The sequence below is a fragment of the Ovis canadensis genome, chromosome 2 (assembly GCF_042477335.2).
Source record: "Ovis canadensis isolate MfBH-ARS-UI-01 breed Bighorn chromosome 2, ARS-UI_OviCan_v2, whole genome shotgun sequence".
NCBI classification, from domain to species: Eukaryota; Metazoa; Chordata; class Mammalia; order Artiodactyla; family Bovidae; genus Ovis; species Ovis canadensis.
The window spans coordinates 245646583-245667807 of NC_091246.1; the positions used below are offsets into that span (position 1 = coordinate 245646583).

The following is a 21225-nucleotide window of genomic DNA, read 5'->3' on the forward strand; positions in this document are numbered from 1 at the left end:
TTACAGATATAAACAAAAGTTGTTTAATTTGCATATCTTTGTAAGACTTTTCATATAAATAAGTGAACAAATCATGAAAAAACTCATCAGAAACAACAACCCATTTAGAAAAGATGGTCCCATGTTACTTACTATTGCTGCCACACTGTCCAGGCCTCCATCATCATCACTGTGTGGACTATGACCAGCCTGTCAGCTAGAGCCTTTGATGAAATTTATATTTAAATTTACATGTGGGTAGGTGGTAAGCTTAAGACTATCTCTGCTAAGGTTGACTGACAACACAGATCTGGAATAAGATTTCTTCCTTTATAGAGAAACCAGTTACTACTTTAAAATTTACCACAACAAGGACCAGAAAGGGCTCTCTAGAGGCTTTCACTTCTTCCATTCCTAACCAATGTTCAGCTAGAGAGAGAGGTTCTAATGCACAGAGTAAGGATTCCAGGGAGCACAGGCAGCCCCAGAATGTATTTGTACTTTCAGACCCTGGTTACATCTGCTTCAGGCCTGTCCCCTAGGTCTCCAGGTTATGTCCAAGGCAGCCAGTTGCAATGGAGGAGTAGTCCCAAGAGCCAGTAAGTCATGAAGTAGCCTAGGATGCATCGTGTGACCAGAGAACAAGTTTTCCAGTTGTACAAGAGTCCCATCATAGAGTTTCTGGGGACCTTTTGTCCCGGTGGGGGATGCCCTGCAGGAGGCTTCCCAGGCATAGCCTCTAGGGATCTCAGCAGCGGTTCTTGATCCAGAAGCAAGTGAGCTGAAAACCAGTACACAATAGGAGTGGAGGAGCATAAAAACCTGGTGAGAACCTGAAATCATAAGAGGGGGAAATCCACACATTTATTGGAATGTCACTGCCTCAGATGGGATGAGCCTGGGACTTCCCTGCTTCTGGGTAAACTATAGCTCCCAGACTAGGAATGCATTATGCTGGAAAAGATATTCATTCAGCAGAGCTTAGGATCTGCCTTATAAAGCTGTGTATAACACCAGCCAGGTGACTGCAATGTTATAAGTAAACACAGCTACAGACTAATTACCACAATAATGGGCCAATCAATACTCAAAACTCCATGGGGTCCATTTTTAGCCCAGGACCAGGACTCTAAACTCTAGGCTGGGGACCTCCCTGGTGGTCCAGTGGTTAAGACTCAGTGCTTCAAATGCAGGGCGCCTGGGTTCGGTCCCTAGTTGGGGAACTAGATCCCACACGCCACAACTAAAGATCCCAAGTACTGCAACTCACACCTGATGCAGCCAAATAAATAAATAAATATTAAGCTCTAGGCTGCCCCTGGGGCTCTGGGAACCTGAAGCGGTTCTTTCATGCCCTGGGGATGGTAAAGCAGGAGCAAAGGGGCAGGGTATCCTGTGGTTCAACACGGCCCCTCTGGGGGAGTCCAAAGCCAGGTCTCCAAATGGTCTCCCTCATCTCTGGAAACTCTAAGCTTTGCTGGCATTCACTCCAGTAGCTAATCTGGCTGCAAACACAGAATGCTACTTTCTATTTCCCCGTGCCTCTTATTCATATAGCTCGGAGAACTTTAGAGACAGCCAATGTGCAACTCCAAGAGGCAGAAACTGCTGAGGAATGACCAGTATGGAGACCAAAGACTTCCCCGCGGTCATGCTGACCTGAGGCCACAACCAGGAACCAAACCAATTGGATATACAACCAAACCCTTCCCACCTCCCTCCATCCTCACCACTGACCGAATACCGCACAAGACGGCCCCTCTGAAAACAGAGCCCCTGCCAGAGCTCTGAGTACCCCAGAAAGCTGGCATTCAAGGAGACATTCCAGGTACAGTGGTTATGTTAGGGGAAGGTCCCAGAGACATCCTCTGTGCTCATCCCTGTAACTCAGTCAGATCAGGTCCTTTCAGGACTCTCATGTCTTCACCCATGCCCTTCCATCTTCCAGAGTGCTCATCCTCTGCTTCTTAAACAGGATTCCTTCTTACTCTTCAGGACCCAGCCGACATACGATGCCCTCCTCGCCTCCTTGACAGTTGACTACTGTCTCCTCCGTGCTTCCACAATACTTTATCTCAAAAGGATCTCCTCTTCCATTCTACTATACTGTCGTTTTACCTTTTACTTGTTAAATGTCTTGCCTCTCTATTTTGACCGCAAGACCCACTAGGGCAGCAATCTTATCTTATTCATGTTCTATTCTCAGTGGTCTGACCCAGGGACTCACAATAAAAACACCCCCAAATAGTAGCTGAATGAATAAACTAGGTACAGGTCACTCAAATGGAAGAAGTTAGCTGTCTTGCCTGTTCCTGACCAGCGGGTTTGGCCTGTGTTCACACCTTTTCCCAGCCAGGAGTCCACCTCACCTGAACATGCATGCATAGACTGCCAAACAGCAGCAGCGCTGCAGCGTGGACCAGGTACACAAACACCCGAGGACTGAGGAATCCAGGTTCAGGCTTCTCTAGGGTCCTTTTGTTCTTGCTCCTTTGCATCCCAAGTGTAAGGAAGAGCCAAGGGTGGGTGGTCACATATGTCCAAGTTGCCCAGGCAACCAATATAGCCATCGGTGCAGCCAGTAGAAAATTGGGCACCTGCTTGAGTTCATAGTATCTCAAAAAGCCAACATTCCAATAGACATCCTGGATGTAGCTGTATATTAGGGGAAGTTCCCAGGAGCACCAAGGTGGCTTGTTTCCCTCTGCAGTTCGGTAGCCCTGGTCTACAGCTAGTTGCAGCAAGGGCTGAGGAATGGGGTGGGCTGAGCCTGGCAGACAGAACTGGGTATAGGCGTAATACTGAAAGAGGGCAAAGGGAAGGCCGAGTGTGAACACTGATAGGAACACAGAGCCCATCAGCTTCAAGAGCTGTCTCAGAGCATTCTGCACCGTGAGAGATGAGAAAAAGCCTTGGCACTGAGAATGTATGAGGAAGCCAATGTTGACTAGCCCATTGGAGCGCACACCAGTGGCAAGGGCGAAAAAGAGTCCACTAGTCCAGCTTCGGCCCCTTTCCAGCTGCCCCATGGCGCTGAACGTCAGGAGAGCAAATAGAGCTTCTGAGTAGCCAGCAGTCAGGAAGACATTGGCGGGGCTGAGGCAGAAGAGCAGCGCTCCATAAAAGGCCTGGCGGGGACAGTGCAAAACCAAACAGCCCAGGTCATGAAGTACAAGTGCAGCCAGCGCAGAAAACAAGGAATTGAGCAGAGCTACTGAGATGAGCAAGCAACTCCGCAGGTTCAGCAACCCCCACAGCGGTCTCAGCAATTCAGCCCCCAGCAACAGGACCAGCGGGAAACCAGGGAAGAAGGCAAAGTTGTGCTCATACAGGTAGCCGTGCTCGGCAATGAACAGGAAGTGTTCAGCGTCCCAGTGAGACAGGCCACCCAGAAGACCTTCCACGAGTTGGTCTGCAGAGCCAGAGGGGGCGAGGCGAGGAGGAGAGAAGGCTTCTGCACGATGGTCTGGGATGATGGCGTTGAAGAGAGCCTGTGGGATGAAGAAGAACTAGTACTTTGGTTGAGCAAGTGGAAGAACTACCATTTAATAAAATGAGGAAGAAAAGACACATTGGGGAAGAATCATGAGTTCAGTGTGAAGTAGATGTTCCAGCGCAGAGGTCAATGAGGCAGTGAGACATATGAATCTTGAGGGTGAGGAGAACCATCAGGGGTGGAGATATAAATTTGGAAGTCATAAGTGGATGGATAGTACTAAAAGGTATGAGACTGAAAGAGATCACCCAGGGAAGAAGTGCAGACAGAGAAAAGAAGAGCTCTGAGGACTGGGTCCTGGACATGCCAACATTTAGAGGCCCAAAGAGAGTGAGGATCCAGCAATAATGGTAAAGGAGGGTCAGTGAGGTAGGGAAGAAACAGGAGAGCACAGTGTCACAGAACCAAGCGAAGCAAAGGAGTGACTGGCTTTGTTAAATGTGGTTGACAGGCCAAGTAAGATGGGAACTGAAACTGACCACTGGATTTAGCAATCCCATGAAGGTCACCAGTGACTATGACGAGAGCTATTTCACTGAAGTGGAGAGAGAAGACTGCCTAGACTGGGTTCAACAGAGAAAGGGAGAAGGGAAACAGTAGATACAGACAACTATTTGGAGGATTTTTGCTGTAAAGGGGAGCAGAGATGGGGTAGTAGGTGAACGACATTGTGGGGTCAAGAGAAATCTTTTTTTTTTTAAGTGGGAGGTATTTGTTTGCCAACAGGAATAATCCAGCAGAACGGAAACCACTGTGTACACGAGTGAGAAAGGGAAGGGTTGATGGAGCAAGCAAAAGAGGATGGAATCTGCTACGGAAGTGGAGGAGCTGACCTTAGTTTAGAGAGGAGAGACAGCTCACGCCGCCTTCAGCAGTGAAGGTGCAGAGGTGCCGATGTAGGTTTGTGGATGGCTGTGGAGGAAGAATTCAGAAGGTTGCTTCTCATTGCTTCTATTTTCCTGAATTCTCATTCAGGAAAACAAGCTAGAGAAAAGGTGCTAGAGACCTGAGGAAGTAAAAAAAATGTGTAAAGTAATTTCTGACCCTAGCTCTCAAAATAGCCTGTGCACTGGATTTTCAAATACAAGATGCCTGGGTTTCTCCTCTGCTCCACAACATTAATGATTTAACCAGTATGGGGTACAGCCTGGGCTGCTGCTGCTGGTGCTGCTGCTGCTAAGTCGCTTCAGTTGTGTCCGACTCTGTTCGACCCCACAGACGGCAGCCCACCAGGCTCTCCCGTCCCTGGGATTCTCCAGGCAAGAACACTGGAGTGGGTGGCCATTTCCTTCTCCAATGCAGGAAAGTAAAAAGTGAAAGTGAAGTCACTCAGTCGTGTCTGACTCTTAGCGACCCCATGGACTGCAGCCCACCAGGCTCCTCCGTCCATGGAATTTTCCAGGCAAGAGTACTGGAGTGGGGTGCCACTGCCTTCTCCGACAGCCTGGGCATTTAGGTTGTTTTTAGCCCTCCCAGCTGATTCTGATAGGCAGAAAAATTTAGAGAATACGTAGGGACTGGACCAGGGAAATACACTAAGATTGCCAGGCAGCACTAAGGACTCACTTCGGTTAATGGTATTGAATAAAAAGAGACTAGTTAATAGAGTCGTATGCTTTTCTCTGAGCAGATGCAGGCGTAGAGTACACATGGAATTGAATTTCATCAAGGTTGGGCTTTTGTCTTGTGATTAAGACAGGAAGAAGGGAGCAAGTGAGCTGTACATGTATGCATGGTGGACCATGGACTCTAAGCTGGGTAAGAAGCGGAGCTGAAGCCATAAGGTGAGCGAGGGACAGGGAAACAGAGCTAGAATCAATGGCTAAGTCCTGAGGGAGTAAACTGCAAACATAGGAGATAGTGGTTAGATGTATCAGCTTTATTAATATTGAAACCACCAAGAAATACACAGTAATGCTGGAAAGAGCAAGAGTGAATCAGGAGCTAAAACCTTCAAGGAATGAGGAAGAATGAGCTGTCACTAGCAGAGATGACAGAAACAATGAGGGTTAACTGGGGATATAACCTGATGCCAGGAGTTTTAAAGCTGCCAGTGGGGGAGGGGAGGACAATGAAATAGCATTATTATTAAATGTGTTTTTCCCCATTAGATTGTCAGCTACTTAAAGGAAAAGAGATCGTGACTTTTTATACTCCCACCTAGCAATTCTTTGAACAGAGCAGGAACTTAATAAAATTTGGTGGCTGAGTGAACAGCACAGAGGAAACATGCTTATTTCCAAATCACCACCTGAATTAGAACCCCTGCTTCCTGGTACTCTATCCCAGGTGCCATCCAGTCACAGCACTGCTTCCTTAGTTTTGCCAATCACTCAGCTGATGCTGGTTCAAAGCCATCATCAAGTCAGTTTTCCAAAGCCTGGCCACAGGAGTACAACCTCATTTTTAAGGCTCTTTCCTTTTTTGGTCAATTTCTTTACTAGGCTACTTTGAACACAGAAAACAAGTGGGAGAGGACTGACAGTCACAGGGAACAGTCCTAGGCTTCAAGCTGAAGACCCTTTTAACTAAACCTGGGACCTAGCAGAGCCTGTTATGCCGCATATACTTGGGGAGGAGAGCGGAAAGGAGTTTTCCACAAAGGAACCAGCTATGAGCCTCAGAGAGAATGTGCTTATGATGACAGGCACACAGAATATGTTGACAGAACATCCCTAGGCTGCTGACGTACATTCAACAATAATAGATACCGTGGACCTACAAGCAGTGGGTACTGTGCTAGGCACCATATATAGTTCATATATACCTGAAATCGGATTAAAATATCTATCAAGGGCAGTCGTGGAAGGGAAAGGGAGTTGCAAAATGCATTGGAGGTTGTGCGTAGGTGAGACAGGAAGGGAACACAGCTAGGGAAAGAATAGATGACACATGACTAAACAGATAAACACAGATGGTCTTAGGACAGTGCCCCTCTCTTTCACTCAACTGACTGATACTGCGCTCAGCCTCCTGGTTGGGGACCCAGGATAATGCTTTGAGCTGTCATACCCTAAAGGCAAAAGGTTACAGAATGTGGTCTGGTGGAAAGATCACTAGCCCAGGGGTAAGGAAACCTGGGGTATGATTCTGGCCCTTTTCTAACTTGTCTTGTGACTTTAAGGAAGCCATTGACCCTTTCTGGGCCTCAGCCATTTCATGTGTAACATAAGAGATTAATAGATCACTTCTAAGAGTCCTGTCCACTTTTCAGCTGTGTGGTCTGGGTCTCTAGAGTTCTTACCACGTGGAGGGGCACATCTGGGAAACCGAAAGATGAGGCCTATTCTTAGCATCTAGCTCAGTCATGTGGCAACGGCATGTTCGGGACAAAAGATCAGAGACTGACCTGCAGCGCCAGAGTCAGGACACGGCAGCTGACTGCAAACCCCAGGACCTCTTTCCGGGATGGGTCCAGGGGCCACATCCTCTCACCACCAGGAACTCAGGGGGCCTGCTGCCAGGGCTGAGCTCCCTCAGGCTTCTAAACACCAAAATCCAAGGAGGAAATGTTACACACGGGCAGAAAATCAATTCTTGAAAGCATTCTTCATAGAAACACCCTCCTGCTTCAGCATTATTATGGCAAACTTAACCACCTAACCTCCTAGATGAAGAAAAAGCATCTTAAAGGCAGATGGGACTGCCTCCCGTCACTCTGAAGCACTGTATTCTTATAAGGGAAGTTCCACACTTCCTCTAGGCAGGAAGCTGGAAAGCTAAGCTCACAGAAAACCTTTAAAAGCCTGTTGAGAGCCCCTGTGTGGGAACTAAAGGCCTGGGTTCAAGTCCTGACTTTCTCATTCATAAGTTTTCATTTTGCTCTTCTCAGCCTCAGTTTTCTAGGTGTAAGTGAGATTGGACTCTTTTTGTCTGTCTCATGAAATTATCATGATGGCGAAATGGACTGAAGTGTGAAAAAAGTACTACCAAATCTACACTGCGGTTGCTATTATTTGGTGTGTGCCCTTTCCCTCTTGCCCAGAATAATAAACTAGGTCCCAAACCAGAGTCCCAAAAGTGGGGCATAGAACTGAACTGGAAGACCATAATGACTACACACTCTAGTTAAGCTCTCTGATGTGTGTTCAGTTGGTCTGTTAAATTAAGTGGAGAAGGAAAAGAAAACCACCACTCAGCAGGACTTCAGCCAGCTCATATTGCTAAAACAAACTGAGAGGGACGACAAAGCCGACTACTACAGATGGAGAAACTGTTATTTCCCATCTCTTCATTGGAATGGCAGCAATGTATAAACAACTGCAAAGCCATTCTGAGGGAAGGAATGCACTTAACGGCTTTCTTTCTTTTTTTTTTTTTAAACACAATTCCTTGGGTTCACAGAAGTAGCAATGGCTCTTACAGAACCAGTCAGAAATCAGAAGGGAGGGCAGGAGCATCACAGGCAGCTCACCAACTTGGGGTGAAGAACTAACCCTAAAGGAAAAATATTGTACTTACACAGAAAAATTAAGAGGGAGGGCTGGAAGACTTTCCTTTCTTAACACCAATCAAACCTTTAAGTATCACTTGTTTCTGGAATTCGGTGACCCTCACTAGACTATGTGATATGCTCTCATTACCCTCTTCCTTGTCTTTACAGTTATTGTTTACTTGTTTATGAGAGCAGGGGCTTTGTCTATCTTGTTCCCAACTGTCCTTCCAGGGCCTCGCATTAAACCTGTGTTCTGATTTAGTGGAAGTGGCAGGAACTGGATATGGCTTCACCAGTTCACTGGCTCTGGATACAAAATCTCTGCTCCAAGTACTCCTCCCACCATATCTCACGTTGAGAGCAAAACAAAGTCACAGAAGCCACAGGAAAATACAATTTCTCCAGAAGCAGCAGTTCTCTTTCTTCAGCACAAGGGGGCGCCTGTTGATTACTCCATCACCAGGAGGCCTGGAGGAAGGGAGGGGCCACCAACGCCACACCGGTTTGCTCATCAAAATTCAGTTCAAAGGCAAGCTTTCGAAATCCCCAGAGAACAGCGGTAGTTTGTGAATCTACCCAACATTGCCAATATCTGACTCGCTGAATCGAGAGGAATCGTAGAAACAAGAACAGCCAACCTTACACGGCCGCTGGTTCTTTATCCTAGGATGAATTCACTTTTTCCCTTCCTTCACTTCCCACCCACATGCAGAAGAGTCGGGAACAGAAAAGCACATAACCCACCTCTGCCTCTTCACCAGGCTTCCATTCTTCCTTTCGTCTCTCCAGACTCAAGCTCTAGACCCAGCGACCACAGAAGACGTGTAGCCTACACTTAGTTTGCAGGCAAACCAAGTGAAAACAAGAATAAAGCCAGTGAGCTCTCCCTCTCAGCTAATTGCGGCCCTCACTTCCCAACAACCCCTTTGCGAAAGCAGACTCTGAACTGGCAGGACACTTACAGAGCAACTAGTTTTACTTTCTTTTCCCTTGAGATAAATAGGCCCCAGGTAAGTGAGTAATAAAAACTCTCCAGAGTTTTTACACAGAGAGCTCATTAGACCCTGTGTAATTACCATCGCCATTTTACAGATGTGGAAACTGAGGCTCACTAGTATCAAGAGGCACACCCAAGGATATATTTAAGGAGAATGTCTTTTTTTTTTTTTTTCTGTCCGAAACATCAGTCTTTCCACCAGCCCTCACCCCTGCCAAAGCGGATGCGCTCTTTCAGAGCCAGGATTTCCCAACTCCAAGCTCAGTACTTGTCAGGTGACAGCGCATGCTGTTGTATGCTTAGGGCAGGGAGGGTCCCATCTGAGCAGACAGGAAAACCTGCTGAATCGGAGCCCTGGACACCCTGGGTAAGACTAACATCCTCGGGGGCAAGGGGTGTTGTTCGGACCCAGGGTCCTCGGGACCAGAGGCCTTGCTGGCCGCCGGCTTCAGGGGCCACCTTCTGCTCTCCCACCCGGGTCCGAAGCCCGTTCCAGCCGTTTCCTTTTCGACAAGAGTCCCAAGCAGAGATTGGGCATCTCCTCTGCCCAAAGGGCCACAGCTCAGGGGTTACTCCGGAGGGGGCCGGCGACGCCCGGCCCGGCCTACGACCGGAAGGCAGGGGAGGGCGGGAGGCTGTAAAGGAAGAGGCGGCACTGGGAGGCTGCTATGGCGGAGGGGCGGGGCTCTTCGCTTCTCGGCGGCCTCCGCCTCATTTCCCTCGGCCTCCGTTTGACGATTTCCCTCCCCCCACCCCCGCCAACTCAAAACTCCTAGGCTCCGAGGCTGGCGCCGGGTCCCCAGCGCCGGCGGGTCTCAACCTCTCAGGAGGGGCCCGAACCTTAGCTCCTCCATCCGGGGCTCCGAGCGGGCGCGCCTGCGCACTTGCTCCGCGGACGGCGGCCCCGCCCCGCTCCTGCCGGGAGTCGGAGCTGCCCCGCCCCCCTCCGCAGCGGCCATGTTGACTCCGGGAGAGCGGGGCGGGGACGTATAGCCCCGCGACTCAGCGCCCCTCTCCCTTGACCTCTGCCAGCCCTGGTGACACCTGAGGAGTCTCCGCTCCGCCAGCCCCTTCCCCCGCCTTCAGTTAGTCCTCCAGGGCTGCTGTCTCAGCGTCAGTGCTCTTGGCCCAGTTCGAACCACCCCTCAAACATCCATAAGTTCCCTTGAGGGCCGAGGCCCTCGGAGTCGGGGGCTGCCCTGCGGCCCCTTCACGGAAGCCAGGGCCGCATTTTCCCTGCTGTCAGGCAAGAACAGCTCAGCACAGGGCCTGGCACACAATAGCTGTAGTTTGAGTAGAAAGAAAAGCCTTCTTGGGGTTTCTGTGGCCAGCAGCGGCACCCCGCGTCTTGGGTGTGAAGAAAGTGGGGGTTCCCCCTGACTTTCCCCTCCTCCGGCTACTAGGGACCTTCTGTCCTGCCTCAATCCTCAGCCCCAAGTCAGGTGGCTAATGAGGGTGGTGAAGGAAACTTAAGAGAACGCCCCCCCACGACTCCTTTCTCCTTCACTGAAGCCGTTTTTCTCGCAGGAAGTGGGGCCAAAAAAGAAGAAAAAAGAAGCTAACTCAACAAAACCGTCTGTTAGGGAGGAGCGGCCAGTTGGTACCCCTGTAACGGAAACTGTTAGAACAACTTTGCACCCTCCTTAGAGGAAATAGATAATAAATCCTTCTCCGTTGGTGGATTTCTCGTTTCTCAGGATTCCAGAGCCCTTTGTGGTTTCAGTTATCTGCCCTCCAAACGAAGCTAGGGTCTGGGTTAGCCTCTGGCCACAGCCCTGGCTGAGGGAGGGGTTTATCTTCCGCCACAGCTACTCCTGCGGGTGGGAACAAAAGAGGTGGTTGCTATCTCTCCAGGCAAAGAGAGGCAGCTCACAGCACTTCTGTGGGGGCCAGCGACTGTATCTTTGGATTCTTTATAGCTCATTTCAGGCCCTGAGACCTAAATTGCCCTCAGATATTTGTTGTGTGTAAGGTGGATCCATCACTTTGTAGTCGTGGAGTGCTGGAGACGGGGGGGGGGGGGGGGGGGGGGGGGGGAATGGAGCTTAGAACCCTAGGTTTCTCATTGACACACCCTTGTTCTCGGCTCCAGAGGCATGTGAGTGAGTCGGCAAAGCTGTGGGTTACACTCGTGACTGAGGCCTAAGGTTGTTGCTTGAATCTCTAGAAGTCTTTGAGGCTCCAAGCAGTACTGTGTCTGCAAGGACAAAACTGAGAAATCAACTCTCCTTCCTTTCCGAATTCACAATAGAAAAAGACATGCATTCTTAAGATTCCCTCTGTTCACACACGAAATTCTCTCAAAAATCTACTTGTGAAAAGGAGAGGCGTCTATTGTGACAATTCAGAATGTTGTTTTTAAAGCTCAACTGTCACCCTTCAGAGGTAGAACTTTGTCCAGCTCCTCAGCTCTACTTTCTTGCAATTTCTCCTTCCCTTCCTTCTCTACTACCCACCCCCCTCCTCTTCCGCTCTGTTTCCTATTTCATTTTCTGGCTCCTGCTCCGACTGGAAAACAAGGAGGCTGAATCTTGTGCTCACAAGGCTCTGGCTTGTCAGAATGGAGGAAGCCTTAGGTGGGATGGGAGGGGTTCTGGGCCTCCAGGGCTGTGAGTAAGTAGTGGAGGAGGCAGCTCTCTCTCTAGTCTGCTGTTAATCTGCTGCTAAAATGGAGCCTGCAGCCACACAGGGAGCCAGCTGAGCGGCCAGGGCTGTGGGAGAGCCCCGGAGACAGAGCCACCCAGGGCTCCCAAAAGATTCTACACCACTCAGCCACTTCCCTAAAGAAGTAAATATGCCACACCACCAAGAAACGGTTTCATAATACAGATCTCTGACTAAAACAATGTAAGCAGCACACCACTGTTTCTAGAATCCTAGAATGTAAGAAAGTTAGAACATTTCTCTTTCTTGAACTTGCCTGGCTATGCTCTTGCTGTTTCCTCTGCTTGAAATGCTTCACTGCCGACTGGCTGCCCTTTGGCCAACCCACTTCAGGGCTCAGCTGAAAAGCCACCTCCTTGGAGAAGCTTTCTCTGTCTACCCCACCACAATCACCACCCTGTACTTCCCACCACCCTAATTCTGCTCTCTTTATGGCATTTATGATCACCTGGTTGTCCTGTCCATGAATTAAGTATTTGTTTCATTGTCTTGTTTTCCTCTTAGGAATGTAAGTGCTATAGGGGGGAAGGGGGCCTTGTTCACCAAGGTGTTTCCAGCACTTAGTACCTTGTATATTGTGTGTTCTCAGTAAGGATCTAGTGAATACATCTGTTTGTTTAACCTGCACTTTATGGATGAGGAAACTGAGGCTCAGGTGAAAGTGAACAGTTCTGAAGTTACACAGCTAGCGGCAGAGGTGGGATTTGAATTAAAAACCTCCCCCTTTTTTTTTTTAACCACCCCACGCTATTTTCAATCTTTCTCAGGTTTACCTCTTTCCCTCTCTTCCTTTTTTCACTGAACTATGGGTCTTTATGGGCTATATTGAAAATTCTACATAGGGCACACCAAGTCTTAACAGCTCCTACCTACTATTTCCTTCACTAAATTCCAATTTTACCTTTTGATTTACTCGACAAAATAGGACTACTGTGTAATGAGGATGAGAACATAACACTGAACAAGACAGAGTCCTTGTCCTCTTGGAGATGATGGTATCCTTTTAAAATTAATCTTTAAATGAAACAAAGGTGACTTATTTTTAATGATAAATGATACAATTCACAAAGAAGCTAGACATCATAATCCATGATGGTATTGTTTGTTACAAGGATTTTATAGCGCTTGGCACAAATTGCTTGATAAAGTTGGGCTATTAAAACTCCCTGAACAAAAAAGGGAGCAAGTGATTTTCCCATTGACGATGTGAAGGAAGTTTGGTAGTTTCCATAGGATTAGGACCATGGAGTGTCTAGAGACAAAATTACTGAGAGACGGCCAAGGCCATCTCCAAATGTGATGGCGGAGCAAAGCAAGGTAGCTAGAGAAGTAAGCTGTCAGGTTGCTCCAAGGAAGCGTGTGCTCTACGAGAACTACTAAACTTCCTTCAGAGTCGGACAAGACAGAGTACCCGAGAACACAATCCTACGGGAAGGATGGAGTAGCTGATGCTGATCTTGGTTTTGAGGGCATGCCATTATGGGACAAAAGTGACCACACTGGCCTCTGATCTGCCAACTGTTAGCAGGCAGTGCTAATGCCTGTGAGGACAAGCAGATGTACCTTACCAGAACTTTATGCTGCTTCTTTTCATGTGGATTCTTTTTGTGGGCATTCATTGGCAGTTTTCAAGGATGCTGGATGACGCTAAAATCCATCTTGAAACTAGGGGTGGCACCACCGGAAGCATCCTTTTTGTCCTTGCCATATGTATCACTTGAGGATGCCCATCCACCCTGCGACAGAGACCCCACCCTCCTGTCAGTTTCAGCAGTCAAATGCTGATCCTTTAAAGGCCGTGGATACTAGATATTTTCCACCCTTTGGTGTTTGCCTTTCAGTAGTTAGAAAGCCTTGACCCCACAGAGAGGCCTAGTGGGAAGGTCCTTAGCCACTTGGGGGTGGTAGTGGCTGCAGGGCGAAAGAGCCAATGAGGTTGAGAGTATTGTTTAGGCTGGACTTGGCAGCTCTCCAGTTATGAAAGAAGGTTAAGGTCATTTGGGGGGTGGGGAGGGAGGAGCCTGGGAAAAGAACTGCTGGCCACACCCCTGGGTTCTCCACTGGCTAGGTTCTATTTACTTCTCCAAAGCAAATTACTCACAGCTCAGTGGCCAGCAGTTCTTTCTGCATGTGGTAACTCCAGTCAGAAACTGGAGACCAGGCTAGGCTCCTCCTGCATTGCAGGAGAGCAGATGAAAGGAACCCAGGAAACCAAACTCCTAGGTAATGTTCCACACATAGCCCAGAAATGCACTTTCTTGACTAGAAACTGGAGTTTCAGAGGCCCAGAGCAAAAATACCCATTAGCAGTATTACTTGCCAAAATATAGGTATGAAAAGTTTGCCATTTAGTTTTTTTCCCCCAAGAGTTCTAGTAAGGCAGCTTAGTTGACAAACATTAGCCAGTTGTCTCTATTTCCCCCTCTCTCAATGGAGAAATATACAAACTATTCATTCCTGTCCCTGACCCAAATATTAACAACCACACTTAGTTTGACAAACACTTGATTGAAATCAATGGAACAATTTTACCTCATGTTAAACACAACAAAAACCAAATCTTGCCTGCTGTGCTCCACAACTAGATCCAGTTACTCCTGGTTGTCCTCCAACCCAGGAAGGAGGTGGAGTGTGTATTAAGAACATGGGCCTTGGAGTCATGGTCCTTTGTGTATGAGCTCAAAGAAGCTCCTTTTCTCAACTGTAAAATGGGAGCCAGAATACTTACCTCACAGGCACAGAACTGTTGGGGAATTATTTGCAGTACTATGTTTGGTACACAAGTAGATACTCAATAGAAAGCTGTTGTTTCAAGTTTCACTTTAAATGTCCATGATAATAGCATTTTCTGCTACTGCTTTTGGTTTCTCCATTGTGTCCCTAAGGAAGTCATGAAGAGAAAAACTATATATTGCAACATTAACCTTGTAAAAGTAACTGTGTCTGGCCAACATCTACCATTTCATTGAACGACTACTTAGTCAGTGGCTACAATGTGCCAGGCTGTTCTGTAGGACAGGAATATAGAAATGAACTAAATAAACTCCCTGTCCTCAGAGAACTTACATTAATTACAGTGGAAGACAGTAGGTAAGTACAATATACAACAAGTCTGATGGTAACAAGTGCCATAAAGAAAAATCCAGCAGAGAAGAGAAATGAGGCAGGGGAACAGGTTGCTTTTTCCCCCTTTTTGGGATCATATCACATGGCATGTGGAACTTCCCCAACCAGGGATGGAAACCCACACCCCTTGCAGCGGAAGCAGAATTTTCACCACTGGAACACCAAGGATGTCCCACATTACTATTTTAAATAAGGTAGCCAGGGAAGACTCACTGAGACAATATTTGAACAAAGACCCAAAAGAGATGAGGACTTTAGCTATACAGTTATCTGGCAAAACAGTATTCTAGACAGAGGGAACAATAAGTGCAAAGGTCCCAAGGTGGAAACAGCTCTATATATAGTGGAATGTGCAATGGGGAAGAGAGAAGAGAAACCAAAAAGTAACAGCAAGCTAGATAACTGAGGGCCATGTAGGTCATAATAAGGATCTGGACTTTTATTCAGAGTTAAGGCTGAAGCACTGAAAGATTTTGATCTTAGATTTTAATGGGAGCATTCTGGTTGCTATGTTGAGAATAGGTTCAAACACCAGGCAAAGCAGAAGCAGGGAGGCCAGTTTGGAGGATATTTTAAAAGTTTAAGAAAGATACGATGGTTTCTTGAACTACAGAGACAGTAGCTGGACTGAGTATTATTTTTTGAAGAATACCAACGGATGAAAGGAGTCAAGGATGTCTTTGGCCAAACGATGGAGTTGCCATTTCCTGAGGCTTCTCGGGGAAGACAGGGCTTTTTAGGCATGTTCAGATTGAACTTCCAAGCAGAGATGTCAAGAAGACAGCTGAATGCTCTAATCTGGAATCAGGGAAGAGAGCTAGTCTGGGGAAATATTTCTAAAAAAAACCCAAAACTACGATACTCTTTGCCAACTATTTCCAAAAGGTTCCTTTTTCTGGAGTATCATTACTTTCTTTGGCTACTTGAACCCACTTTATTTCAAAAGGCTAAAAAGATTTTTTAGTTTCTCTGGTGGTTCAGTGGTAAAGAATCCGCCTGCCAATGCAGGAGACGCAGGTTTGATTCCCCAGGTCAGGAAGATGCACTGGAAAAGAAAATGGCAACCCACTCCAGTATTCTTGCCTGGGAAATCCTGTGAACAGAGCAGCCTAGTAGGCTACAGAGCTTTCTTAAATTCAGACTTAACTGTGGAAGGTCAAGTGGAATATGGTACAGAAATGACAGGGGCCAGGATGTCACTATTTAGGGAGAGAGCATACATACCAAGGGAGATTTGCAAGAACAAGATGGGTTCCCCCAAGCCCCCCAAAGGTCAAGATTTTAAACAGTTTGAAAATAAAAAGCCTCACAAACGTCTTACCAAGATTTAATGTACATTTATTCTTAACACGTGGAACATATAGTATAAAGATTTCATACTGAATAAATGATATTCATTAAGCCAAAAAAGGAAAAAAGGAGGAATTTACATCAAGTTTTAGCTACATTGTTTGAAATACAAATATGCAGATTTTATCACTGAAAAAATCTCAATTGTGTTTCTTCATCAGGAACTTCAACTGAACCTAGAACTTTTTCACACCTCGATTAGAAAGAAAACAAAAACAAAAACAAAAACCCAGAAAAAAATAAACTATAAGTTGATTGGCTGCTGAGACAGCAAGGACTTTTTACAGAGACCTGTACAGCATCGCACCAAGAGGGGCGATGTCTGGCAAGAGATTAAATAGCTGTGTCTCGCTTTGTGCAGGTCACCAACTTGTTAACTCGTCATACTATAAAGGGGTACCTGGGGGGGGGACCAAACTGTGGGGATCCAAGGGTATGTGCAATGTACAACGTCATATATATACACACGTGGCAGCGCAGCCGCTGCAGCTAAAGGTTAAAACCAGTTCTAAGAGGTGATCTCAGGGTTATTCATACAATCAAGGAGGAGAGAAAGAGGTCAGGGTGTTGTAGGTTCACACATGATACTTTGGGGGAAAAGCCTTTTTTTTTTTTCTCCTCAACGTTTAACTAAAAACATTTTTAAAAACTACAGCTTGCTGCTGACCCAGCGTTTTCTCTTGTTTCCATGTGAGACATTATTATTACAGTATGCTTACAGTATCAGGTGTACAGTACAGTACATGAAAGGGTCTACACTCTACTGCACAGGCCTCTCCAGTGAACAGGGTCTGTCCACAACTGCGAACTTCTCGGTTCCTGCAAGATGGTGAATGTACAACAATAAACCACACACAGTTCAGCAGTCACCTTTTTTGTCCTTCAGGGTTTTTTTTTGTACTTTTTTTTTCCTTTTTTTTTTTTTAACCATTAAAAACAGTTATGAAATGTGGCATCCCCTTGATGCAAGGACCGGGAAAGCCATTTTTTATTTTATTTTTTTTCCCCAAACTCACTGTAAACAACAGTAACTTTGGTTAAAATAAAAAAAGTCTTCTATGTAGGCAGAGCTTTGTCTTTTCAAATAGGGCAGGGTCCTGAGGGGAGTAAAGTGAGGACAGGGAATAGAAAGGTGAGGGTGAAGAAGGGACGAGAAGGGGGAGGAAAGAGGAAATAGGAGAGACTTCTTTTCCTGGGGAGAAGCTGGACAGCACAGGGTAAAGTGGATTCTGAGGTGGTTTTGCATAAATAAAGGGCAACAGTCAGTTTCTAAGTTCTCCACACACGCACACACACACAGGGAGGGAGGTGTCCCACGGCTGTCATGACTGGCCAATCAAAAACAGTACATCACAAATGACTTGTGAAACCAATGAGTTCATCAACGGTGACACCGAGATGTCCAACAGCCGTGACTCATACAGCGTGAACTCTGAGTGGTTCTCGTCCACCTTGGCCAGGGCCAGCAGCGCACGGGCAGCCCGTCGCATCATGTCCACACTAGTTGGCTCAAAGGGCGGGTTCTGCATGTGGAGCAGGCTGGCCTGGCTCTGCTGGAACTGTGTGGCCGCAAGGCTGTCCTCCAGGAAGCCCAGGAGGTTGCCGATGCTGCCCTTCTGCACTGCGATGGCACGGGCTGCCAGGCTGTCGCCCTGTGCCAGGTTGGCCAGCAGGACTACAGCCATCTCCCGGCACACTGGGTTCTTTCGGTCACTGAGGAAGCGCACCATGGTGCTATACAACTTCTCCAGGCGGCTGAAGGGGGGCGTGGCCAGGATCAGGTCCACATTGTTGTCCTGGATGCTGAGTTTGCTGAGGGTTTCCAAGACCAGTCTCTGGGGGGAAAGGACGGCGTTGGGGCCCAGGGTGGAGAAGGGGTCCTGGGCTTCAGCTGAAGGGCAGACTGCCCAGTGTAGGAGTCCGTCCAGGACAGGCAGGCAAATGCTCTCGGGGTATGGGGAGAGGTCCAACTGCCCCGAGATGTTGGCGAGCGTGACCAAGGTGTTTTCCCGAAGCATCTCCAAGCAGTCCCACCACCACTCCACTTTGTTGCAGCTCACCCCTTGGTCCTGCTCCTCCTCCTTCTCGTAAGTTAGTGGTGCCTGCTTCCGTTCTGGGTGCTTGTGGTGCAGAAGGATCAGCTTGCCCAGGATCAGCAGCAGCCCCGGGTGTTTGGACATCTCAAAGTCGTTGCCTGGCACAAATGACAGGCTTCGGATGGTGTTGGAGACACAGATGCAGCGTTTGGCAAGGGAATCCTGCCAGTCCAGAAGGGTACACAGTGGGGTCTCATCTTTACTGTGGGGTTCATCCTCTAGGATCTTGATGTTCCGATGGCTCTGCGCTGGGCTGATGCCGAATGGAAACTTACTGCTTTCCTTGGTGGCCTCTACACTTTTAGCTCCCTCCTCGGTCAGTGTGCTAGACCTCGTGGACAACATGTCATCCATAGTGGCCGTGATCCGTTTTTCTGGAGGGCCATCAGGCGGGGGGCCCTCCTGCTCTGTTGTCCCTGGTATGCCCTCTACTGCTGTGACATACTTCCGAGGGACTGGTAGGCAGGGCACGTGAGGCCGGGAAGGCAGCAGCTCTGTCTTGCTCTCAAAGTGGGTCTGGATATGCTCAGTGGTGTCGCCCCCACCAATCCGCCAGTGCAGCAGGCCGCTGTCAAACTCCTGCACGCGCCCAAGCTTATCTGAGCAGTCCACCACAAACGGGTCATTCTTCTGCACGATCTTTACTGGAAGCTTGTCAAACTTACTAATCAGTTTCTCCTCACTATTCTCTGAGGCTGCTTTGTCCTTGCCCGAAAAGGCCATCTCCTCATCATTTTCAATTACTTCCTCCTCTTCCTCCTCCTCTAGTTTGGGACCTAGCAGGTCTTCCTCCTCCTCCCCCTCCACAGGGGCTGGACTAGACGCTTTGCTGAATCTCCCAGGGTCCAATAGTGTTCTCTGTCCTGGGTCACCCACCTCGTACTCCTTTAAAATGCCAAAGATCTCAATCAGGCAACGTCGGAAATATTCCACAAGGAGTTCGAGCAACCCTGGGAGCTAAAAGAGAAAGAACAGGAACTAAATTAAGGGAGAAAAGTGGCTAAGAAGAGAATCCTCGACTTGAGAGGCCTGCCAAGGTCTTCTCTCTAACCTCCCCTCTTCCCTTCCAGATCACACATCTGTATCACTGGGAGAGTCAGGGTTCTTTCCCAAAGGCCATTCACAAAGCAAGTCATTGATTTCTCCTCTGCCTAGCACAAAGTTCTTCCTTCAGCCCAATCTTCACAGAAGCCTGCATCTGCAGATGGACATGCTGACCAGCAACTCGGTACCTCACCTACCAGGGCCACCCACCTCCCCACCTCGCCTTTCTCAACCAACTCCTGCTTTTCTTCACCAGGCCGTTCCCTACCCACTGGGTCACTGGCATTGTTCCTCTAGGAGGCCACTCTACATTCCAGTGCAAGTGAAGCCCAAGGCTAGGCATGCTGGGATGATGCCTTCCAACACAAGGTAGGTTGGACACATGTGTGTCTACTCTTCTCCAAGCTCCCCAACTTTCCAGGAGGCTGGACCTCTGTGCATCACGTAACACAGTAAATGGGATGAGGCTTATGCTCTCTGAACACTGCTCCAAGCTGGTACAACTTTCCAGCTTAGATCCTGTACAGGCTATTTCCTGCCCCTAGCAGAAAACATTAATCCAGTCAGATTAATCTCTGGCTGAAGAGTATAACTGAAAGGAAAAAAATAGGGCTTTAGATTTAAAAAGGGGTCCAGGTTTGAATTCTGGCTTTTCCAGGAACTATCTGTATGATTTAAAATTCTGAGCTGTAGCTTTCCTCTCTTCCCACTGAAAATGATGCAAATTCCTAAATTTCACAGCGTCGTTCTGAGGTTTAAATGCAGTGTATCAAGTGCCTGGCTTATGGAAATTGCTCGATCAATATTTGTTCCTTTCTTTCTCATGGGAACCAGGCTTTGGATTCAGAAAGACTGCCTACAGCTGTGTGAACCTGGGCAAAAATAAGACTCTGAGCCTATTTACTCATCTCTAAGCGGCCACATCTGCTCAGATGGCTACAGTGAAGACGACACAAAAGAAAACACGAAAGACCTAGCACCAAGTGAGGGCACGGTAAACGGAACTATTAATAACATTGCCCCGCTGGTCAATTCCTTGACAGATGAGCTGGGAGGTACTGAGGATGATCAAAAGACAGAGTAGGATGGTGCAGAAGAACCTCTTCCTAGCTGAGAAAACTCCAGCTACATGTCTCTGGAGAGAAGGTTTGGAATTTGGAAAGCCACCTCTGTGTTAACCTCTCCCACTGCCCCACAATGTACATTTCTTCACACTTTCCATTCTACATCTTAGGAAAAATGGTTGTCAATAAAGACTTCATCTATTCAGCATGGGTGAAGAAAGAAAGGGAAAATAAAGAAACTGCTCTGCTCACGGACAGAGACCACAGGTTCATGGATAGAGACCCCGGGTTCTTTTTGGTCTAGAAAATATGCTGTCCTCATTGGCATCAGCAGAATCTGCCCTTCTTCCCAATACCAAGAAGTTTCTCCCAAATTCCCTTTGAAGTCAGTCCTGATCGACTAACACAAATTATCAGGCCTATGGCCAGTGGCAAAGTACTGGCATAGAAGGTATCAAAACAACAAGTGAAATAAAGGCAACCATGTTGGCCAGGGAGGGTGTAATTCCCTGGTCACTTAGCACCATCTACTTTAAGAAGATCCCAGGCCCTCCCGGTGTTCCTCCAGCACCTAGACTCACCTGACTGAGGCTGAAAGTCATGATGCTGTTGTCATCGTACAGCAGGATGTTAATGGTGTCTAATGCCCACGTGCTCTCTGCCAGCAGCCCAGACTTGAGGGACATCATTACCCGCCATGCCTCCGGGGTTCCTGAAATAAACCTCCACGTCGTCCATCCACCACGCCCAGGTTGGCAGGAGGCCCCCCACCCCAGAGCTGGCTCATTAGTCAGGCTACTCTGAAGAGAACACATGGTGAGAGGCACTTCCCATCTGCCCCTCGTGGCTTCTAGGCTCGCTTAGGACATCACTGCGTGGCAATTCCTTTAGTAAAGCCTGACATCGGCTGATTTCTTCCTTACTCAAAGTTCTTTGGCTCTATTTTAGTCAACACTGGACCAGATTTTAACTCA

The 21225-nt window shown here is 47.8% G+C and overlaps 2 protein-coding genes and 1 long non-coding RNA gene across 17 annotated transcripts in view; 1 reads left to right on the forward strand and 2 right to left on the reverse strand.

The window, feature by feature from the left end:
• Positions 1-11958, reverse strand: PIGV (phosphatidylinositol glycan anchor biosynthesis class V). 13 transcript variants are annotated; one of them, XM_069574923.1, is made up of 5 exons: positions 11828-11958; positions 8655-8739; positions 6825-6959; positions 2349-3470; positions 1-812 (listed from the first exon to the last, which is right to left on the reverse strand). In XM_069574923.1, exons 3-5 carry the CDS (start codon positions 6900-6902, stop codon positions 531-533), a joined length of 1482 nt encoding a protein of 493 aa, XP_069431024.1. In that variant the 5' UTR covers positions 6903-6959; positions 8655-8739; positions 11828-11958; the 3' UTR covers positions 1-530. The 13 variants fall into 13 exon arrangements, with proteins under 13 accessions (XP_069431024.1, XP_069431025.1, XP_069431015.1 ...); XM_069574924.1 differs by having other exon boundaries at positions 8655-8744; positions 11828-11892; XM_069574914.1 differs by lacking the exon at positions 11828-11958 and adding an exon at positions 9748-9824.
• On the forward strand, positions 9143-21173 carry LOC138433010 (uncharacterized). Its single transcript, XR_011254081.1, has 3 exons — positions 9143-9274; positions 19444-19556; positions 20022-21173. It is a non-coding gene; the product is annotated as an uncharacterized lncRNA (long non-coding RNA).
• The window catches only part of ARID1A (AT-rich interaction domain 1A), a 68943-nt gene continuing 63732 nt past the window's right edge, over positions 16015-21225 (reverse strand). For all 3 annotated transcript variants that reach the window (XM_069574913.1, XM_069574911.1, XM_069574910.1), the window contains 2 exons: positions 20833-20963; positions 16015-19100 (listed from right to left, as the gene is read on the reverse strand). In XM_069574913.1, the coding sequence (XP_069431014.1) occupies positions 17370-19100; positions 20833-20963 (1862 nt within the window). In that variant the 3' untranslated portion in view covers positions 16015-17369. The remainder of the gene's footprint in view (positions 19101-20832; positions 20964-21225) is intronic.